Genomic DNA, 21,047 nt, shown 5'->3' on the forward strand with positions numbered 1-21,047 from the left:
GCATTTCATGGCCTCCGAAACTGTGAAATCAACAATTTACTCCCTTAGAAAGCCTGAAGACAGTGATTGGTTTTCAGGGTCCTGTACGCAGCTAGACTGCCAAAAAGTCTCACACATGGGATATCCCCATACTCAGGAGAAGCAGCAGAATGTATTTTGGGGTGTAATTCCACATATACCCATGGCATGCGTGAGCAATTTATCATTTCAATGACAACTTTGTGTAAAAAAAAAAAGTGTTTTTTTTTTTGTTTTTTTTTTTGTCAATTTTTCAAACACCTGTGACATAAAATAGCCCTGCTATTTTAGCATTTCAAGAAATGAGATAGGCAGTCAGAAAGTAAAAGCTGCGTAAAATCCAGTATATACACCATAGTTTGTAGTTGCTATAAATTTTGCGCAAACCAATAAATATACGCTTGTTGAGATTTCTTTTGTCAAAGACGTAACTAAATACATTTTGGCCTAAATGTATGACAAAAATTGAGTTTATTGAATATTTTTTTTTTATAAGAAAAAGTAGAAAATCTAAATTTTTTTGTCTCAATTTTTAGTCTTTTTTTCGTTTATATCTCAAAAAATTAAAACCGCAGAGGTCATCAAACACCACCAAAAGAAAGCTTTATTTGTGGGGAAGAAAAGGACATAAATTTAATTTGGGTACAGCATTGCATGACAGCGCAATTACCACTTAAAGTCAAGCAGTGCCAAATTGCTAAAAATGACCTGGTCATTAAGGGGGTAAAACCTTCCGGTCCAGAAGTGGTTAATGATGGACCTTTTGGTTCATTTTGAAGGCAAGCTCAGAACTTGCATCAGCAGAATTCTTTAATTGAAATACAGCATGTGTTTTATGATAGTATTAAATCTGATTGTGCTTTTTTTTTTTTTTTTCTTTTCTTTTCTTTTCTTTTTCTTCTTTTTTTTTTTTTTTTCCTACACTTTTAAAGATTTGCTACCACCAAACACGTGTAGGGGCTGAAATGGTCACAACAGCAAATATAGTTAAAGCAGGACACTCTGAAAGTGAAAGTTTAAAAAAACGGAATTTTTGTAAAATCTTACCTGTAAAATTCCTTTCTCTGAGTCCTCCGACAGTCGCCGCCTCTTCATATTCGTCACATATGGGGGTATTAGACTTTGCTCCGAAGGAGTAGCTAGGCAACAGAATATGTTAACAATAAAGCTTTAACATATCCCACCCTCAAGGGATGGTCCCCTCAGTCAATACCCTCCTACTTCCTGCAACCATATCTCAGTTTTAGTGGAATAGCAGTAGAGTATACATTCAAACCCCAAAAGAGGGGCGGGGGCGGCGACTGTCGGAGGACTCAGAGAAAGGAATTTTACGGGTAAGATTTTACAAAAATTCCGTTTTCTCTTACGTCCTCCGACAGTCGCCGCCTCTTCATATTCGTCACATATGGGGACGTCCCAAAGCAGTGCAAACATGAGGGGTGGGAAACGCATCCGCGCCGAAAGGCAACGCAGTCTCCACATCAAAGAAAGGAACCTTACCAAAGGAAGGAAACTAGCTGGGCAACAGCAAAAATAAGTGCTCAACAGGAGCAACAACCCAGGAAAAGACAAAAAACCAGGGGATACAAAACTTATCCCAACAGCCAGGAGTCCCCAACAAGGGACCCTAGGGAACAGCCGCACTAAGAACCTTGCGGCCAAAGGAAGCATCCGCCGAGGCCTGAACATCTACTTTGTAGAATTTTGTGAAAGTGTGCACGGTCGACCAAGTCGCCGCCTTACACACCTGGGCTACAGAAGCCCCATGACGACAGGCCCAAGACGTACTCAGAGATCTAGTAGAGTGCGCCTTCACAGGCACAGGGGGAACCTTCCCCTGCAAGGCATAAGCCTGTTCAATGGTCTGCCTGATCCATTTGGCAATGGTAGAGGCGGAAGCCGCCATGCCCTTCCGAGGACCCTCTGGAAGAACAAACAAGGAGTCCGTCTTTCGAAAAGACTCAGTCGATTTAAGGTAAACCCTAATCGCTCGAACAACATCCAGAGAATGCAATCTCACCTCCTTAGGATGTTTAGGCTTCGTGCACAACGAAGGCAAAACAATATCCTCGTTAAGATGGAATTCCGAAACTCGTTTCGGCAGAAAAGAAGGATTAGGTCGCAAGACCACCTTATCCAAATGAACAACCAGGTACGGAGACTTGCAGGACAAAGCCGCCAGTTCCGACACTCTGCGAGCCGAAGTGATCGCCACCAAAAAGGCGACCTTTTTGGACAACATAGACAACGAGATCTCCCTGATCTGTTCAAAAGGAGCACGTTGTAACACAGACAGGACTAGATTCAAGTCCCAAGGGGGCAAGGGATCCCTCCTAGGAGGAACCAGATGCCGCACACCCTGAATAAAAGTGCCAACCAAGGAGTTGGAAGCTACGGGACGTTGAAACAGAACGGCCAGCGCAGACACCTGACCCTTTATCGTAGCCAGCGCCAAACGCTGATCGACACCCGTCTGAAGGAAAGACAGCACACGGGAAACCGAGTACGTGCGGGGTGAAAACCCCCTGGACTCACACCAGGCAAAATAGGCCTTCCAAGTACGGTAATAAACCTTTCCCGAGGAAGACTTCCTCGCGTTGATCAAGGTATGAACAACCTCTGGAGAGAGACCCTTCTCCTTCAGGACCTCGGTCTCAACAGCCAGGCCGTCAAAGCCAGCGACTGTAAAGCAGGATGGTAAATCGGTCCTTGAGACAGTAGATCGTCCCGAAGAGGCAGACGCCAGGGGGCGTCGACCGCCAGATTCACGAGGTCTGCGTACCAGGACCGGCGAGGCCAGTCCGGTGCCACAAGAATCACCGTGCTGCGTTCCGAGTGTAACCTGCGAAGGAACCGGGACAGCAACTGAATCGGTGGAAACGCGTACATCAGCCTGTACTGACGCCACGGGGCCACTAACGCGTCCGACGCGTCCGCCCGAGGGTCGCGCGTCCTTGCCACGAACCTCTTCACCTTGTAGTTGAGGCGAGACGCGAACAGGTCCACATCTGGAAGACCCCACTTCGCGCACAACATCTGGAAGACAGCCGGGTGGAGAGACCATTCCCCCTGATCCAGGGTCTGGCGACTCAGATAGTCCGCCTGCCAGTTCTCCACTCCCGGAATGTGAACCGCCGTTATCGCCGGGACATGAGTCTCGGCCCAAGACAGAATGTCGGCCACTTCTCGAGCCGCTCGGGCACTCCTGGTGCCCCCTTGGTGGTTGATGTAGGCCACCGCCGTGGCATTGTCCGTCTGCACCCGAACCGGGCAGCCCTGCAGCCGGTCCGTCCAGCGATGAAGACAGAGCCTTATCGCACGCAATTCCAGAATGTTGATCGGGAGGGAAGACTCCCCCTCCGACCAGGTCCCCTGGGCGGACAGAACGCCCAGAACACCACCCCAGCCCGACAGGCTGGCATCCGTGGTGATTATCGTCCACGAGATCGGACGAAACGACTTGCCCCCGGACACCAACGGGGACTGGAGCCACCACAGGAGGTTTTCCCTGGTGCGATGACTCAACGAGATCTGAAGATCCAGAGATTGAGGTCGCCCGTCCCACTTGGACAAGATCTCCGCTTGGAGACCCCGCGTGTGAAACTGCGCGAAAGGAATCGCCTCGAAAGCCGAGACCATCAATCCCAGACATCTCATACACGTCCGCAGAGACGAGTTCGGAACGTCCCTGAGGGACCTGACTTCCTCCTGAAGAGTCCTGAGTATGTCTTCCGGCAGGAAGACCTTCGCCTGCACCGAGTCCAGTATCATTCCCAGATAGGGAAGACGAACCGACGGACTCAGAGTCGACTTTGGAACATTTATCGTCCAACCGAACTCCTGCAGAGTTTGCATCGTGACAGACAGGTCCTTCTCCAGACCCTGACTGGTCGCAGACCGAATCAGAATGTCGTCCAGATACCCCAGGACAGAAATGCCCTGGGCTCTCAATAATGCCAGAACCGGTGCAAGCACCTTGGTGAAGACCCGCGGAGCCGAGGCGAGCCCAAAGGGCAACGCCACGAACTGGTAGTGATCCTCCGCAATGGCAAATCGAAGGTATCTCTGATGACCCTCGAATATGGGGATGTGAAGATACGCATCCTTCAAATCGATGGAGGCCATGAATTCCCCCGGAACCAGGGCAGCCACCACCGAGCGCAGGGATTCCATGCGGAACTTGCGAACCCGCACAGAGCGGTTCAGAGCTTTCAAGTCCAGAATTGGACGAACCTTGCCCTCCTTTCTGGGCACAGTGAACAGATTGGAATAAAACCCCCGAAATCTGTCCCGATGAGGCACCGGAACCACCACTCCCTGAGCCCTCAGGTCCCGCACCGCCAGGCGCAGATCCCGCAGGCGCTTTGGAGACAGTTGTAGATTTGAGGGAAAAAATCTGCTCTCTGGCCGAGAGAGAAACTCGATCTTGTAACCAGATCGAACGATTTCCAGAACCCATCTGTCCCGCACACGGGCCAACCAGGGCTGAAGAAAACCGAGCAAGCGTCCCCCCACCCCAAAACTGGGTGAGGGCGCCCCTTCAGGCCGAACTGTTATGGGCCGCAGGTCCGGATTGGCCGGACTTCTGTTTTCCAGACCAGGGCTTCTTCTGAGAGCCCTGGCCCTTGAACGGTTTGCCCTTGTAGTGCGGCCGAAAGGCACGAAAGGACCCCTGAGGGGGCCGAAAATTAGCATGCTTCTTCCCAGAAGCCCCCTTAGCCTTGGGGAAATGGGGCAAGAGAGTGCTCTTACCCCCAGTAATCCCCTTAATCAACACATCCAGGGACTCCCCAAAAAGGCGAGACCCATCATAAGGCAGATTGGCTAAGGTTTTACGTGAAGATTGGTCCACCGACCAACATTTCAACCAAACCAGGCGGCGAGACAACACCGCCACGCTGTGCACACGCGCGGCCAACGGAATCAGGTCCAGGTCCGCATCACACAGATACATGACACCCTGGTGGATCTGATCCACCATATCCAGGGTCGCCGCTGAGGCCGAATCGGCCACTAGGACGCGCCTAAGCATCTGCGTCCAACTTGCGATCGCCTGGGCCGCCATGAGAGAAGCAAACAGAGCCTTAAGCATAGAACCCGTAACAGAATAAGTATGACGGGCAAGAGACTCCAGTCTCCTATCCGTGGCATCACGGAAAATAGGGGATCCCTCTGCCGGGATCGCAGTGGCTTTGTTCAAAACCGCAATAGCATGATCTACTGGCGGAGGCACACACCACCGTTCATCAGTGGCAGGCGAGAAAGGATAACGCAGCTTAAATTTACTTGGTACCGCAAAAGGCTTGCGCAAATCGCGCCATTGGTCCTTAACAGCGCGCTGAAAATCAGCATTGCAGGGAAAGACCTGCGGCGTCCTGCGTTTTCTCTGCGTCCCATAAGCCGCCAAGGCAGCTGGGGGACACACCTCGTCCTGCAAACGTAGCGTCTGCTTAATGGAAGCAATCAACTCATCCATGATTGCAAGCTCTTCAGGCGAGCCAGGGGGAGAATTATCAACCCCCTCAACTTCAGCCTCTACCTCAGACCCCACTAGATCCAGAGAGGAGCGGGACCCCGATAGGGGGGTCCCCGCCAGAACAGCCCCATCACCTTCACCCTCAGATTCAGAGGACAGAGCAACTCTGGGCCGTTTAGTAGATTGAGCAGCCACCAGCATTTGCACCTGTGCAGCAAGGCCAGCCACAATAGTGGCCAAATCCCCCCCTGGGGGGGAAACAGCGGTCCCCTGGCTTTCCATCAAGACTGTGGGAAATTTGCCCTCCTGAGAATCCATTGCCCCTGTATGCCAGACAACCAAGGGTTAACTGCCCCCTTACAGCAAGCGCGGCAAGCGCAGCCCACCGCACCACACTCAGGCACAATGAGACCCCCACAGGGAATATACAGACTGAATACAGGCAATGGAACACAGGAATAGAAGGATAAAACCTGAGGAGACTCCGCTGCTGCTGCTGCCTCGATCGGCGCTTCCAGGAGAGAGGAAATGATGCTGCCAGGGCGCTCTATGTAAGCCTATGGAGGCTACAAGAAAATGGCCGCCGTGCATATAAACCATGCGGCCGGAGCGGGCGCCGGTAAAATGGCGCCGTTTGGCGCCGAAATCGCCGCTCCACAGTGCATAAAATCACACACAATATCATCCCATAATATGGATACATGTTAGATCGCCGCAGCGATCGCTGTATATGCCCCAACATGCCATTAAAAACATGCCCCACAGCACACAGCTCCTCACACTGCCCAGCCTGACATACTCAGTGTCATACAGCTCCCCCCCCCCCCTTGCAGCCCACAGCATGCAGCCGAGAGATAGGGAGACAAGCAGTGTGATTAAAGGCAGGTTACACAGTCCCAGACTGAGACCCCCCCAGACAGACAGGTCCCCACATAGATACACTTACCTCACATGGCGTGGGGAACCCGCACAGGCGAACAAGCCGCTGCACATGAGGCAGGGAGAGTCGCTACTCAAGACGCACACAATGGCGGTTCAGAAACCGCACAGCGTCCGGTGAGGTAGCCACCTCACCAATCATCCCTGCACCGAACAGGGATGGGTCGTTCACCGTGCCAGGAGCGTTACCTGGCTGAACGCTCGATGGCAGACTGGGAAGCCACTGACCCACGACCTGCGACCAGGGGGATCAGCCCGAGACCCAGTCCGCATGATCCTCTTCGTCCGAAGAACTAACTAATGCTGACAAAAATAACAGCTAAGTAAAGGTAGAGAGAAAACTCAAACAAAATATCAAAAAGAAGAAAGAGTCTGGGACAAAAAGTCCCAGCACAGAGAGAGCCAGCCACTCCTGACAAGCTAGACATTAAAACTGAGATATGGTTGCAGGAAGTAGGAGGGTATTGACTGAGGGGACCATCCCTTGAGGGTGGGATATGTTAAAGCTTTATTGTTAACATATTCTGTTGCCTAGCTACTCCTTCGGAGCAAAGTCTAATACCCCCATATGTGACGAATATGAAGAGGCGGCGACTGTCGGAGGACGTAAGAGAAAGAATGCGTACCTGCATGCACACTTGCAAGCTATGCATTTTTTGACTGTTCCAGAATGTCTCCTTGCTGCTGTTCAGACAGTGTAGGATGTGGGATTGTCCATGTCCTATTTGCTTTTTTTTTTTTTTTTTTTTTTTTTTTTTTGCACAAGTTGCTTATTTGTTCCTACAGAGGTGTATTCAGTCCCTCACATGAACCCCATTTTCTTAAGGTAGTTGCACCCCTTTATTATTTTCCACTGAATTATGAATTATGAAAAAGGTAAAAAATGATTTGCACGAATGCTGAATGCACAGTTTTTAACTTATAATTTCTTTGTGTGCTTGCATTAAAAAAGATATGCAGGTTCTGCTTTAAAAATATACAGCAGTGGGTTTGTGAAGGTTGGTGTTTCTACCTCCTCTACCACCAAATTGACAGTATGTGTGACAATAGCTGACATCAAGGAAGGAGTTGTTGAAGAATTTAATTACTACACCAAGTAGTCATTTGTTCCCCATACCTAGAAGGTTGAGTTTTTAATTTAAGTAGAATTGAGAAGAGGGAAAACCGTAAAGGTAGGGCAGTATTTTTATTATTATGTTGAGTCTTTCCTTGACCTCCGGGAAGGTTTTACCCCCTTCATGACCAGGGCATTTTTTGCTATTCAGCTCTGTGCTACTTTAACTGACTATTGCTCAGTCATGCAACACTGTACCCAAATGAATTTTATATTTATTTTTTCACACAAATAGAGCTTTCTTTTGGTGGTATGTGTTTTTTTTTTTTTTTTATTATAAAAAAAAAAAAAAAAAAGAATATTTTGAAGAAAATGTTTTTTTTTTCTACTTTGTTACAAAACGCATCCAATAAAAAAAAAAAAAAAATCTAAATCACATTTCTTCATAAATGTAGGCCAAATTGTATTCTGCTACATCTTTTTGTAAAACACAAAATCCCAAAAGGTGTATATTAATTGGTTTGTATGAAAGTTACAGCAAAGCATTCTCTCAATGGCACCAGTGTCGAGCGGTCAACCTCCTATTTTCAGAATGCAGCAGGGCAGCGGCTTAGTGCAGACCCTGAAAGCAAGTGGCGTTCACTGGTGTAGCTGTGTCTGCTTCGGTGATTTCCAGCTTCTGGGGCATCAACCAGGTATAGTATATACATGGTAACATTGGTCCAGCTTTGACCAATGTAACTGTGTAAAAATTCTGGCAATTCTTCCAAGTGTTTTGCACTTCAGGTTTGTTTTAGGGAACGGTTCTTGTCCAAGCTCTGAGCAAGGGCAAAGCTCATCCAAGAAATCTGAATAATTAAGTTCCAAATAACTAAATCAGAGGGGCACACAAGTGGGTTTTGAGGGGTTGAAGGTAACCGGCACCTTGCGTTTCCTGGTCCTAGAAAATACTTGATTTTTGTAAGGGCTGGCAGGTTTACTTTGATCACTCAGCTTTGTTCCACACTGGCGTTCTTAAGATTTGCCTTGTAAATTGGGCCAAATAGTCAACCAAGTTTGCCTTACTGAAAGTGTATTCCAAGCATTCACTACACTTTAGGTAAAGTAATACTTCCTAAGGGTTAGGTTTTTTCTTTCTCCCATCTAGTTTGGGTCATGCCTTTGTGTTATTAATTTCTGCCTTGCACTGAAAACACTGCCCTCCTAAACCTTATTTACACCCTGAACATATACGAAGGTTTCAGTCTTGTTCCTTTTTCTCCTCCATTCTCTGCCAGTGACCTTTGAAGATAAGAAGCGGGAGAACTTTGAACGTGGGAACCTAGAGTTAGAGAAAAGGAGGCAGGCTTTGTTGGAGCAGCAGCGTAAAGAGCAGGAGCGGCTTGCACAGCTGGAACGGGCTGAACAGGAGAGGAAGGAGCGTGAACGGCAGGAACAGGAGCGAAAGCGCCAGCAAGAGCTGGAGAGACAGCTGGAGAAGCAGCGAGAGTTGGAACGTCAACGGGAAGAAGAGCGGAGGAAAGAAATAGAGAGGCGAGAGGTAGCTCCTCATTATATAGTAGTCTTCTGTCTTCAACAAGCTTATCAAGTAAAAGCTTGTATTTGGGAATCTCAATAGTTCATTGCACCTTCCTACTAAACTTTGATACAGACCATGATAAAAACATGATTAGAAATACTGATCCCTTACCACTCAAAAATAAACCGATGTGGCAAGTGTTCTATTTGTGAGATAAAAAAAGAGTTTTCCCACATTAATTGCTAGTCCATTAACTTTATTGGGCTTCATGTACACATCCTACTTTGATCGCTGGCGGGCCGGCGATCAAAACGTTCCTATCCTGATACGATTCTTCCACGTTCAGGAGAGGGAGATTGAAGCTCCCCTAACCACAGCAGCTCCTAAACTCTGCTAAATGTCTATGTGTATATTGACACAGGCTTTTATGGAGTTGAGTTTAGTAGCTTTGGCAGAAAAATGCCTAAAGTTTAGGAGCTGCAGTGTAAATAAAGCCTGTCACAAAAATGGGTTAGAGTGGTGTAGTTTTTGCTAGAAATTTGTATGTACCTTCAAACATATTGAGAAGGCGTTGTAATGAGATTTATGTAGTTAGGATCTCCTTTAAGTTATAAGGGAAAAGAGTAGGCAGAGCCTCGATGATCTGGAATCCTGCTCTGTCTTGACTTTGTTCCTGACAGCATATGTTGTATTAAACTGACCTGGAGCACAGATCTAAAGCTTGTCTGGTACAGCTAATTACTGCGAGGCAACAGCCAGAATGATCCAAGTGCTTCAGGAAATTAAGCAATGTTGTGACTTTAGTTAAAGGGGACAAGGCCAAATCTTACCTGCTGAGGATTGCTTTGTGCTCATCATGTCAAATATTTCATTACAAGTTTCTGATCCAACAGTGCCTTGTTTGTGAACTTCACATGAAGTGTGTCATCAAAGTCTTTCATTAGAAGTTGTGTTTAACCTTGTTATTTTGTGGTGGGATGGAGTCAACCATGTTTTGGGACTGGGTTCACTGTGTGGAAAACAGCCTCCTCCCGGCTCCCTCACGAAAAGGGTCCCTGCCGGCTTGCGCTGCACTTTTAGTATAGTGCGAGTCTTATGGGGTGAATTGGGCCGGAGGGCAGGGTCCAGGAGGCAAATAAGTCTGGCACCCCCATAAAGCGGTCACACTGCTACCTGCCAGTATGATAATACCATCCTGCCAGGACATTCGGACAGACCGCAGGCCACCGACCACACTTAATACAACTGGCCCGACGGCTGCCAATGCTAATAAGTGTGGCATTGCAGCCTAATGCTCCGCCTACCCTCCTCTGCCCCCAGGTATGGCAGGCATCATGTCAATAATATAATTTCATTTCTTTAAGCATCCTTCTCCTTGAGCGAGCATATTGAATTGCATCATATACAATTAAGACTTTTATTTGTATATGATTTCAATAATATTTTGGACCTGCTTACCTCATACGTGCTATCACAATATGTCACTGGATTAGTAAGATTACTCCTATCTTATAAGATATTTGGACTTGTGTTTGCTGCCGCTGATTATTTGACTTATTTGTATAATGACTCTGGACTTCCTAGTCATTATACAAATAAGTGAAATAATCCTATGATTACAATTAGTGGCAGCCAACACAAGTCCAAATATCTTAAAAGAAAGGAGTAATCTTTACTAATCCAGTGACATCAGGCTGCACTGATGGGCACTAATGAGGCTGCACTGATGGGCACTAATGAGGCTGAACTTATGGGAACTGATGAGGCTTCCCTGGTGGGCAATGATAGACTGTGGTTGTGGTCTGTGGTTTACAGAGGACAGGGCGGGTCATAAACAGGAATGGGTGTGACCTTTACAGGAAGGGGTGGGTCATATTTAAATTAGGGGGTACACAAGTTTTTTCTGACCTAGGGCAGCACAAAACCTAAATACACCACTGGGTCTAGTTGGGACCACTTGTGTATCTTTATATGTACTGAACATGTTAGATGGCTGAATAAATGCAACCATTGAATTAGTGTATCTGATCGTAAACCCTGTGTAACCTATAAATATTTAACCACTTAAGGACCAGAAGGTAAACCCTTAACCACTTTAAGACCGGAAGGATTTGCCCCCCCTAATGACCAGGCCACTTTTTTCAACTTGGCACTGCGTGACTTTAACTGACAATTGCGCGGTTGTGCGACGCTGTACCCAAACAAAATTTCTCTGTCGCTCATTGACAGACGCAGTCCTCTTGATTAATACCACATTGGGTTATACTGCCCTCTACAGGAGTAGGACACTAGACGGAAGGAAAACGTTCTGGCCACACCTTAGGGGCAGTCCCAGAGGGTATAGCCTCTCTCTCTGCTACAGGAAGTCAGTTTTTTCTGTCTAGTTAGGAGTAAGGACCTAAGTTCCTTGCTGGGATCTTTGGTCCTGGCAGGATTTTTTAGAAAAAAATTTTATTAGACCGCTTTTTTCTCCAGTTGTTCCTGTGAGATCTTCAAGCAAGTACGCTGAAACTGGGCGACGGGCTGGATGTTGAGATCCAGTGGTCACCCCAGTCAGCCTGCGAGCGTGTGGTCGGCCGCGACATAGTCCCACTGGACGGGGGCTGACCCTGCGAGTTAAATGTCTCGCCTGGACGCCAACGAACAGTTGGAAACTGAGTCACGGCGTCCGTATTGGTCGACAGCCCCCCCACCTCGGTGGAGAGGGGTTCTGTCAAGAGGTGGCGCCCGCCTGGGTCCGGTATGGTGGTTTCAGAATTTCATCTGAATGAGGACATTGTATTACCTTCCCTGTGTCCTAAGCCCAGTCATCCTCGGGAGTTTGCGTTACATTCCTTGGATGTGGTTCGGGCAATCGGGGTATACCTGAAGACTACGGACTCGTTTCGTAAAACGGATTCACTTTTTGTTATCACGGATGGCCCCAAAAAGGGGTTGCCTGCATCTGCCGCGACTATCTCCAAATGGATCAGACAGACGGTGGTACAGGCTTATTCTATTAAGGGTCGGGATCCCCCGTTCCCTGTCAAGGCGCACTCCACTCGAGCGCTTAGTGCTTCCTGGGCCTTCCGCCATCAGGCATCAGTGGTCCAGGTTTGCAAGGCGGCTACCTGGTCGTCGGTTCATACCTTTACAAAATTTTATAAAGTTGATGTGATGGCATCGGCGTATCCCTTTTTTTGGCCGCAAGGTTCTGCAGGCCGCAATTTGAGGAGACCGGTGGTCTACCTCGAGGGTTTTTTTCTGTTGGATTTCAGTTGAGTCTCATCCTTTGGTTTGATGAGCCTTTAAGACTTCTAGTCGGCACCGGTTGGGCCTTCTGGATTTAAATTTTGATTTCTGTTATCCCACCCCTCATTTGTGGCACTGCTTTGGGACGTCCCAATGTGTTATTAATCAAGAGGACTGTGTCTGTCAATGAGCGACAGAGAAAAACTGATTTTTTTTAAATCTTACCGTAAAATCCTTTTCTCTTAAGCTCATTGACAGACGCAGTACCCGCCCCTTTACTTTTGAGTTGGGTTGGGTTAAATTCTCTGACACTGCTTTGTGACATAACTGACTTCCTGTAGCAGAGAGAGAGAGGATATACCCTCTGGGACTGCCCCTAAGGTGTGGCCAGAACGTTTTCCTTCCGTCTAGTGTCCTACTCCTGTAGAGGGCAGTATAACCCAATGTGTTATTAATCAAGAGGACTGTGTCTGTCAATGAGCTTAAAAGAAAAGGATTTTACGGTAAGATTTTACAAAAATCCATTTTTGGGACTGGGTCCACTGTGTGGACTGTTTCTCCCCCCCCCCCCCCCCCCCCCAGTGTGTAACTTTTTTCCACCAGAAGTAAAGTGTTGTCACCAGGCAACATTATAATATGTCTTTCTTGGGTAGTTGGTCTTTAGTTCAAAGAGATCTTCTATGGTCTAGTTGGGACCACTTGTGTATCTTTATATGTACTGAATGTGTTAGATGGCTGAATAAATGCAACCATTGAATTAGTGTATCTGATCACAAACCCTGTGTAAACTAGAAATATTTAACCACTTTAAGACCGGAAGGATTTGACCCCCCCCCCCCCCCCCCGCCCCCCCTAATGACCAGGCCACTTTTTTTCAACTTGGCACTGCGTGACTTTAACTGACAATTGCGCGGTCGTGCGACGCTGTACCCAAACGAAATTTACTTCCTTTTTTCCAACAAATAGAGCTTTCTTTTGGTGGTATTTGATCACCTGTGCGATTTTTTTTTTTTTTTTTTTTGTGCTATAAACAAAAAAAGAGCGACAATTCTGAAAAAAAAAAATCAATTTTTCTCACTTTCTGCTATATAACATTCCAAAAAAAAACAACTTAAAAATCAAAATGTTTTAACATTTTAGGCCAATTTGTTTTCTGCTACATATTTTTATTAAAAGAAAATCGCATTAAGCGTATTTTGATTGGTTTGCGCAAAAGTTACTTCGTCTACTAACTACGGGAAAGATTTATGTCTATTTTATTTTTTTTTATTTTTCCGAGTAATGACAGTGATCTGCGATTTTTTGGCAAGACTGCGACATTGCGGCGACAGATTGGAACCCTGATTGACATTTTTGACACTTTTGGGGGGACCAGTGACTTTACTACAGTAATTAGTGCTAAAAATATGCATTGTTAGTGTAATAATGACACTGGCAGGGAAGGGGTTAAATGTGAGCCTAGGGGAGTGATTCTAACTGTGGGGTGGCCTGGCTTGTGGAATGACCACAGAGACCTGTGATCCTATTTAGAAGGATCACAGGGGCTCTATGATCATTCCAGGGAGAAGAACGGTCAGCTGTGTTTACAACAGCTGACCGTTCTTCTCTCTCAGCGGGGAACGATCACGGGTGTCAGGCGGCAATCGGAGCTGCCTGCCCGCTGCATTGGCTTCCCCACTTGCCCCCTAACCTCCTGCTCGCGACCACCGTACAGTTAAGGCGATTCGCGCAGGAGCGGCTGCCTGCCTCAGTACATCTGCGGCGGGCGGTCGCAAAGAGGTTAATGCCCAGGCCATTTTTTGCAATACAGCACTGCGTTCCTTTAACTGACAATTGCACTGTTGTACGACGCTGTACCCAAATAAAAATTGATGTCCCTTTTCCCCCCACAAATAGAGCTTTCTTTTGGTGGTATTTGATCACCTCTGTGCTTTTTTATTTTTTGCGCTCTAAACAAAGGGGGACAATTCTAAAGAAAAAATATTTTTTTGATTTCTGCTATAAAACCTATCCAATAAAAAAAAATTCAAAAATATATTTTTTCATCAATTACACTAATATGTATTCTGCCACATATTTTTGGTAAAAAAAAAATCCCCATAAGTGTATATTGATTGGTTTTCGCAAAAGTTATCGCGTCTACAAACTAGGAGATAGATTTGTCATTTTTATTTATTTGTTACTAGTAATGGGGGTGATCAGCGATTTTTTTTTTTTTAGCGGGACTGCAACATTGCGGCGGACAGATTGGACACCTAACTGATGCTTTTGAGGGGACCAATGACATTACTACAATAATCAGTGCTAAAAATATGCACTGTTACTGTTCTGATACTTCCAGGGAAGGGATTAACAGTATAGTTGATCAAGGGGTTAAGTGTGTCCCTGGGGGATGCTTTCTAACTGTGTGGGGGATGGACTCGCTAGATGAACATAGAGATCTGTGTTCCTAAATAGTAAGGACACAGGATCCCTGTGTTCATCTGTGATAGAACCGTGGTCTGCATGTTTACATAGGCAGACCGCCGTTCTGTCTCCATAGGGAGCGATCGCGGGTGGCTGGCGGACATTGCGTCCGCCACACTCGCTGATTGGCTCCCCTTCTGGCCAATCGGCGGGTGTGCGTGCCCCCACTGTCTGTTACACAAAGCAACATACAGGTATGTTTCGCGTAATAGAGCCCACCTGCCGCGGCAAAACTACGACGGCTGGTTGGCAAGTGGTTAAGATAAAGATGTGAGTTAGCACCCATAGCCTTTAGTGTCTTTTAAAGCCTTTTAAAAAGCTTTCATCCTTGACAATTTGCATCCCCAGTTTTATTTAATGTTGTCTGCTACAATACTTTTTACTTGTACAGTGAGCAACAAATTGTGCTCTCTTTTGTTTCTTTAATACATCATACTGGGTTTTATTTCTTCACTCCCTAAATTCTAGCCTATTATTTTTTCACTATGGCCGGGTTCAGATATATGTGAGTCCTTTTTGTTGCAGAGTTTGGTGCATTTTCTGTTCAGAGGTTCAGGTGCGATTACAGTGCAAATTCTATACTAAAATCGCACGTGAACCAGACTAAAAACCCCACAGGACCCTTTTTTTTTTTTTTTTTTTTTTTTTAATTTGCACCACAACGGGACCGCGTATGTGAATGGGCTCCATTGAAAGCCAGTTTGGTTCACATGTTAAGCGAATTGGATGCGGTTCAAAAAATATTCAATTTGGATATATGCGAACCAAGCCTAAAAATGTAATTTTTGCTGAAACAAACTGACTGTGAACTATTGCCACATCTCATTTGTGTGCATGGCTTTTAGTTTATGATGCATTAGTGTTCAGAAAACTATGAAGGCATTAGAATTTCCCTGTCATTTTTTTAAACAGGCTGCAAAGCGAGAACTTGAGCGTCAGAGACAGCTTGAGTGGGAGAGGAATCGGCGTCAGGAACTCCTGAACCAGAGGAACAAGGAACAGGAAGACATTGTTGTACTGAAGGCCAAAAAGAAGACTCTGGAGTTTGAGCTGGAAGCTTTGGTAAGTTCTTAGCTGGCTTGTAATTTTCAAGAAGAGTGAGATCAAAGGAGCTGAATAGAACATTGTTTTTTTTTTTTCCCATCCTTTGTGAAGAATGATAAAAAGCATCAGCTAGAAGGAAAACTTCAAGATATTCGGTACCGGTTGACCACACAGCGACAGGAGATAGAAAGTACGAACAAATCCAGAGAGCTGAGGATTGCTGAAATCACACACTTACAGCAGCAGCTTCAGGTGAATATATTGCTTTATTTTTAAGCATTTTTTGACTAATAAAGCAAATTTCCATCAAAATTGGTACTACATCATTTACATTAAGTAGGGTTATTAAAAGCACTTCAGTGAAGTTTAATGAAAATGTTATATAGCAAATACTTGCCTGTTTTCTAAAATCATAATAAACTTATCTCGTCCAAGGGCATCATATTTTTGTTGTATAGAAGTACAGATTGACTGCAGTATCTTGAGGCGGCAAGCTTCTTTGATAGTGATCACATGACCAGAACGCGACCATTGGTCATGTAAATTGCATCAGAAAAGTAACTAATTTAAAGGGATTGTAAAGGCAGAAGGTTTTTTTTTTATCCTAATGCTTTCTATGCATTAGAATGAAAAACCTTGTGTGCAGCAGCCCCCCTAATACTTACCTGAGCCCTTCTCTATCTAGCGATGTTGCAGGAGTATCTCCGCTGCCCAGGACTCCCCTCCTGATTGGTTAAGACAGCAACATGGCGTGATTGGCTCCCTCTGCTGTCAATCAAAATCTGTCAGCCAGTCAGAAGAGATAGGGTGCAGGGCTGGGTCACGGCTCTGTGTCTGAATGGACACAGGGAGCGGTGACTCAGCTTGGGTGCAGCAAGCTACTTGCTGTGGGGGCACACCCAACAGCAGGGAGGGGACAGGAGCACAAAAGAGGCACCCCAGAAGAGGGGGAAACCTGGCCACTCTATGCAAAACCAACTGCACAGTGCAGGTAGGTATAACGTGTTTTTTTTTTTTTTTTGAATGAGACTTTACAATCACTGTAAGGATGCAGACATCTTTTAATTCCAATATTTGTTTTCTGGTACCTATTCTCTTAAAGCGGTAGTAAATCGCATCAACCAAAAAAAAGGCACCAGGAAGTTTAATTCCTAATGTGCTAGTATGCATTGTGGCACACGCTCAATGCTGAAGGCACTTCCATTTTCACCTGGCCTCCCTTCTGGGTTTGTGGGCTCTGGCGAAATAAATGACGGAGCCGGCGATGATGTCACTCCCACACATGCACGTGGAAGTCCCTGTTTATGGCACAGCTCTGAAGGAACGCCACGGGTATGCCAATTCTTCAGAGTGCATGCGCCGGTGACGTCACCGGCTGCATCTAAAGTAAAGGTATCCTAAACGGTGCACGTTTAGGAAATATTTATTGTACATAAGTAAGCCGCCTTTAGGCTTACCTATAGGTAAAAACCTACAAGGGAGTTTATTCCCAATTGAAAGCAAAGTATGAAGACCGGATTGTCTGGTTTGTGGAAGAATGTGCTTTTTTAAGATTTAGATTTCTATAAACAAACTGTGTAAAAAGTTGCAAATCCTGAACTACTTTCCATATTTTTTTCATAGGAGTCTCAGCAGCTGCTTGGAAAATTGATTCCTGAGAAACAGTCCCTAAATGACCAATTAAAACAGGTTCAGCAGAACAGTTTGCACAGTAAGCCTATGCTTTTCCTTGTGTACAAACATTTATAGAGTCTTTGTAGAAAGGTGTCTCTTTACACACTCAGCGGTTAGCAAAAAAGCTTTCCTGCATGGACTTCTTCATTGAGTGCATCTATAGTTGTAGGAAGGCAGTTTTCTTTCTTTCACGTGTGGGGGGGAGGGGCTGCAAGGGTAGATCTAAGTACAAAACATTTTTCAATTCCCCATATATCCTGCAGTGATTTTGATGCAGTTTGAATGGTTGATGGAGAGATTGGGTACACCTTCCAAATGCTACCTCTGCGGACATACATGGCATACTGCCCACTTTCCACCATTGGAAAGATTGGAATACAAAATAACACTGCAGTCACGCAGTGACTGAGTCCCTTGTATAAATAAGCCTGTCACACATTGGTACCTGTATTTCCGCTTTCATGAACTTCCATCTTGGAGCAAGCTTTCCAAACAGAATTAGGTCACCTGGCCATAGTGCTCAGGCCTACATGTCCCATCAGCCATTCCGCTAGTATTTATGTGCTTGCCCCTTGTTGATTAAACTTGTCTGATGCTGACCTGCACAGGCAGCCTGAAAGGACAACACAATAAGATTCTCCCCTGCCCTCTCTATACTTTGTTATATAAAGGTTGCAAACAAATATATATTTTTGTTGCTCAGGATAAAGCACCACGTCAGGCACCCTGTCAGTAAATTTCTTGGGAGGAGGAGCTTTCTGTGTGTTTTCAGTTTGGACTCCCGGTTTGTTACAGAGCAGGTAGCGACCTCACGTTGGCATGTAGCTGTATTCCCAGGAGTGTGCATAATAGGGTGGCTCCATAGGACCCTACAAGGGCAAGGGGACAACCCAAAATCAGAAAACACGGGCAGCAGTAAGGTGACAGAATAAAAATCAAGGAAAAGGAAAGAAGCAGCATATTATTAAGTGTTGAAGTCTACAACAGGGACACAGACATTGAGGGGGAAAAAAAAGCAATGTGGGGGGTTTTTAAGTTTTAAGGATAGTGGTAAAAACCCACCAGGGGTATAATCCTCCCCCCTTTCTAGCAAAAAATAAAAATCTATAAAAAAATGTTGCATTATCTGCACTGGACAAAATGTGCCAACATAGATGTCCATCCTGCTTTGTAGGGTTTCACTGAGGAGATGATTGGAAGGAAGGGACACCCCCCTCTGCACACAGGAACAGAGCTGATGCTGTCAATCAGCAGCAGGTTTCTCTGTCACCATTTTTGTTGTGGTGTCAGGAACACTTGGTAGAAGTGAATCATGGATATATAATACCGAAGCAGCAGACCGAAATTACAATTAATGCTCTATATTGAGACACACTCTAAAGGGATATGCTTTGTTCATATTTCATGTCTGAGGTTTACAACCATTTTAAATAAAGCAATATATTAGCATAGCTGTGGAGTGGTGGCCATACTTGCTTCAATAATTGTAATTGTTCTGTCCTGTCCCCAGGAGATTCCCTCCTAACATTAAAAAGAGCTCTGGAAGCCAAGGAAACGAGCCGCCAACAGCTCCGAGACCAGCTGGGTGAAGTGGAGAAGGAAACCCGAGCAAAACTTCAAGAGATCGATGTATTTAATAACCAGCTAAAGGTACTGGCTTTTACACGCTCCTTTGTCCACTTTCTTGTAGTTTATATAGTAGCAGTGGGATGATGATTGTTGTAATTCAAGTTATTCCCGCAGCAACTACGTTCATCCAGAGAGATGTATTTATTCAGTCCCATGACAGAATGGTTGGGGTTGCCCCTGCCCCAAAATTCTTTTCATTTTATTGTTAATCAAGGTGAAAAGACTCTACTTGTCATTACTGGCAATAACCATTTAAATTCACTTTAGTGTTTTACCAAGCCACCATTTACCCATGAATACCCCCTTAAGTCTAATTACCATCCCCTGTTGGTAAGTGCTTTGGCCCTTCTGATATGTAAAATGCAACTTGTCTTTGCAGCTGTTAAACCCCCCATACACACCCTATGTACACATTTAAAAAACTGTGTGTGTGTGTGTGTGTGTGTGTGTGTGTGTGTATGTGTGTATGTATATATATATATATATATATATATATATATATATATATCCTACATAGATTGTTTAACGTTACCTTTTTTTTATTATCTGACTCTTATTTTCACAAGTTAGTCTTATTGTGTGGTTTGTTAATTTTTGCATGTTTAATCACTGCTATTTTGGAAGACATACCACATTTTAGTTAAAAGGATAAATTCACCTTTGGAACATGTTACATATGCCACCTGTTTTTAGGGTGTTGCATGTTACAGCTCCTGCCCATTCTCCCCTTTTTCCTCCCTTCCTTGTGACAGGCAGGAATTCCTCTCCCTGCACCCACTGTCACTTTTTTTTAAAAGTAGGAGGACTCTGCCAACACAGCTGCATCATTCATTCACTGTTTTCTGTGAATTAATAAACTACAAGTTCCATTAGCCACTCTGGTAGACATACTTGTAGTGTGACTGAACTGCGGGCATGCTGATCAGCACGCCTGTAGCTCATTAACGCTGCCTAAAACTCTGCAGTGACAGCCTATACAGAGGTACGGGCAACAGAGCTTTTAGGCAGTATGTGTAGGAGCCTGACTTGGCACCCGTCATTTTTCAAAAATGCTTGCAATGTTTTCCAGGCTCCGTTAAAAAAAAATGTGCATGTTTTTTTTTGTTTTTTTACCTGCAAAAGATAAACGTTTTATTATTTTTTACGTAATGGTAAACTTAGCCTTTACATCCTTCTTCTTTTTTTTTTTTTTCTTTTTTCTTTCTCTCTGGATTCCTATTTAGCTAGGACTTGAGTTTTTTTGTGTCTGTCCTTCCTCTTAATTTTACTTCATATTTACAAACACTATTTACTTTTAACTATTTCAATTTTTCTAGCAAATCTGCATAGATTCCACTTCCATACCTGCAGTTGGAGCTCTGTCTCTGGCTCCTTTCTGTTGGCATGGCAGCTTTGGAGATACTTTTTGTGGTTATTTATGTGATCTGATTATACCATATATTCAGTGGATATAAAAAGTCTACACACCCCTGTTAAAAGCTAAATAATTTCAGAATTTTTTCCACCTTTAATGTGACCTATAAACTGTATAACTCAATTGAAAACCAAACAGAAACCTGAACTTTCTGACCTCTTTGCCTCTCGCCTGAACAAGAAGGTGCAGAGATTCGTAGCCAGGTCTTGAGATCCTCTGGCCGACGCCACAGACGCAGTGGTGGCTCCTTGGGGTTGTCAGCTGATTTATGTGTTTCCCCCATTGAAACTCCTGCCGAGGCTTCTGCGCAGGCTAGAGGTGGAAAACATTCCAGTCATTCTGGTGGCTCCAGACTGGCCTCTCTGGTCTTTGTATGCAGACCTGATGAGGCTGGTCACCGATACTCCTTGGAGACTTCCACTCAGGGAAGATCTACTGTCTCAAGTTCTGATCTTCAATCCTGTTTTACAGTCGCTGGCTTTAACGGCATGGCTGTTGAAAGTCAGGTGTTGAGAGATAGGGGTCTTTCTGACTCTGTGATTCCTACACTCTTGAAGGCTAGGAAGTCAACTTCCAGGAAGAT

At 45.2% G+C, this 21,047-nt stretch overlaps 1 protein-coding gene across 4 annotated transcripts in view; it reads left to right on the forward strand.

Annotated features, from left to right (window-relative positions):
- Positions 1–21,047, forward strand: part of ITSN1 (intersectin 1) — a 348,624-nt gene that overhangs the window by 157,170 nt on the left and 170,407 nt on the right. For all 4 annotated transcript variants that reach the window (XM_082244896.1, XM_082244893.1, XM_082244894.1 and 1 more), the window contains 5 exons: positions 8,765–9,027; positions 15,616–15,765; positions 15,859–15,999; positions 17,371–17,458; positions 18,932–19,071. In XM_082244896.1, coding sequence (XP_082101022.1) covers positions 8,765–9,027; positions 15,616–15,765; positions 15,859–15,999; positions 17,371–17,458; positions 18,932–19,071 — 782 coding nt within the window. The remainder of the gene's footprint in view (positions 1–8,764; positions 9,028–15,615; positions 15,766–15,858; positions 16,000–17,370; positions 17,459–18,931; positions 19,072–21,047) is intronic.

The sequence above is a fragment of the Pelophylax lessonae genome (genome assembly GCF_965119305.1).
Source record: "Pelophylax lessonae genome assembly, chromosome: 2".
Classification (NCBI taxonomy): Eukaryota; Metazoa; Chordata; class Amphibia; order Anura; family Ranidae; genus Pelophylax; species Pelophylax lessonae.